The sequence below is a fragment of the Condylura cristata genome, unplaced genomic scaffold (assembly GCF_000260355.1).
Source record: "Condylura cristata isolate star-nosed mole 26May11 unplaced genomic scaffold, ConCri1.0 scaffold00013, whole genome shotgun sequence".
Classification (NCBI taxonomy): Eukaryota; Metazoa; Chordata; class Mammalia; order Eulipotyphla; family Talpidae; genus Condylura; species Condylura cristata.
The window spans coordinates 10,262,820-10,264,227 of record NW_004567114.1 but is presented as its reverse complement, the minus strand read 5'-3'; the positions used below and the strand labels follow the sequence as shown (position 1 = coordinate 10,264,227).

The window sequence follows — 1,408 nt, the reverse complement described above, 5'->3', positions numbered from 1 at the left end:
CCCCACCCCTCCGTTTTTGATCCCATTCCCCACTCCACCCCCACAAAATGTCTCTGGTATATGGTTGTTCATTATTTTTGTTATTTTCTCGCCTGTGGACTGGATTTTTAACCCAAAATTTGAAATATTAAAAATCAGAGACACTCTTTATAAACTTTTAAATCCAGATATCTTCCCAGCATTACTGTGACAGCACCATTTAAAACCTCCTAAAGCATGTTATTGTATTTTAAATACAATAGTTTCTGCTTGAATTTTCTACTAAAAGATAACACTAATCAAAATATGTCTTTGTCTATGCTACATTGCAAATAGTTTCCCTAAGCTGCAGAGAGCTGCCTACTTTAGCATGCAAATGTCATTTTATTATAGTACTATCAGTGACAGGAAAAGAAACCCCAGGTTTATGAATTCATAACTAGACAGCTGTAATGGAGCAGAAATTATTTATATAATTGACTATTTTATTTTTCAAGAGTTATAATCCTACGTGAAAGGATTCTAAAATCAAAGTAGCATAAAACCAAGCAATTTATCCTTAAGAATGCTGTGGGTCCCTACGGCGTGCAGATAGTATGTCTTTTTTTGACTTCCTTACTCATTATTTCTTATTCCATGACCTTATCCTGGCATTTCCTCCAGATTGGAGATCTGCAGAGAAGCTATGTTGCTGCCCAGAAGTCTGAAGCAGCGTTTCCAGACCACGTGGATACCCAGCTCCTAATCAAGCAGCTAAAGCAGCATTTTGCTATGATCTGATTGTTCCTTGGGCCAAATATGTTTCTATGAAGGGGGATTGAGGAGGGAAGTTTTGTGTGTATGTACATAATAATACAAACCTGTATTTGGTTCTTATGTGATGTGTGGGAGTGTAAATAATGTACAATGAAGACTTTGTAATAATTACTTTATACTATAAAAGGCAAGATTTAAGTTTTTAAAGAAAATCATGAAACCTTTCACATTACATGGTAGATGTTTAAAATGTTCATAAACATTCAAGGATTTCCTCAAATTTTTATAAATGCACATTTTTAATATTCTCAAGCTGGCCACTACTATTATGTCGCTTAAGAGGTCTGAAATCCACTTTAAAATTGTACTTTAAAATTCTACTTTTATGGTTAGAATATATATATCCTATGTAAAGACTTTAGAGTTTGAAAATTGTCTTAAAACTTTTTTCATCAACTGCTTTGTGAGAAACTGCATTTTCTTATATATTGTGCTTTAAAATAAATCAGTATGCAAAACACCATCATTCTGTTTTTTTTTCATCAGTTTCTGGTCATCTCAGATGAGACAAGTTGTTTGGAAGTCTGATAACTTTAGAAATCAATCATAGTTTTAATATTATTTGCAATGATGTGCTCCTAAAATACAACGTTTATTTTCTCCTAAGAAACTA

At 33.0% G+C, this 1,408-nt stretch overlaps 1 protein-coding gene across 1 annotated transcript in view; it reads left to right on the top strand.

Annotated features, from left to right (window-relative positions):
• The window catches only part of TTC8 (tetratricopeptide repeat domain 8), a 46,277-nt gene extending 45,072 nt beyond the window's left edge, over positions 1-1,205 (top strand). Inside the window, exon 14 of the mRNA XM_012724386.1 lies at positions 517-1,205. Coding sequence (XP_012579840.1) covers positions 517-759 — 243 coding nt within the window. The 3' untranslated portion in view covers positions 760-1,205. The remainder of the gene's footprint in view (positions 1-516) is intronic.
• The last annotated feature ends 203 nt before the right edge of the window (positions 1,206-1,408 follow it).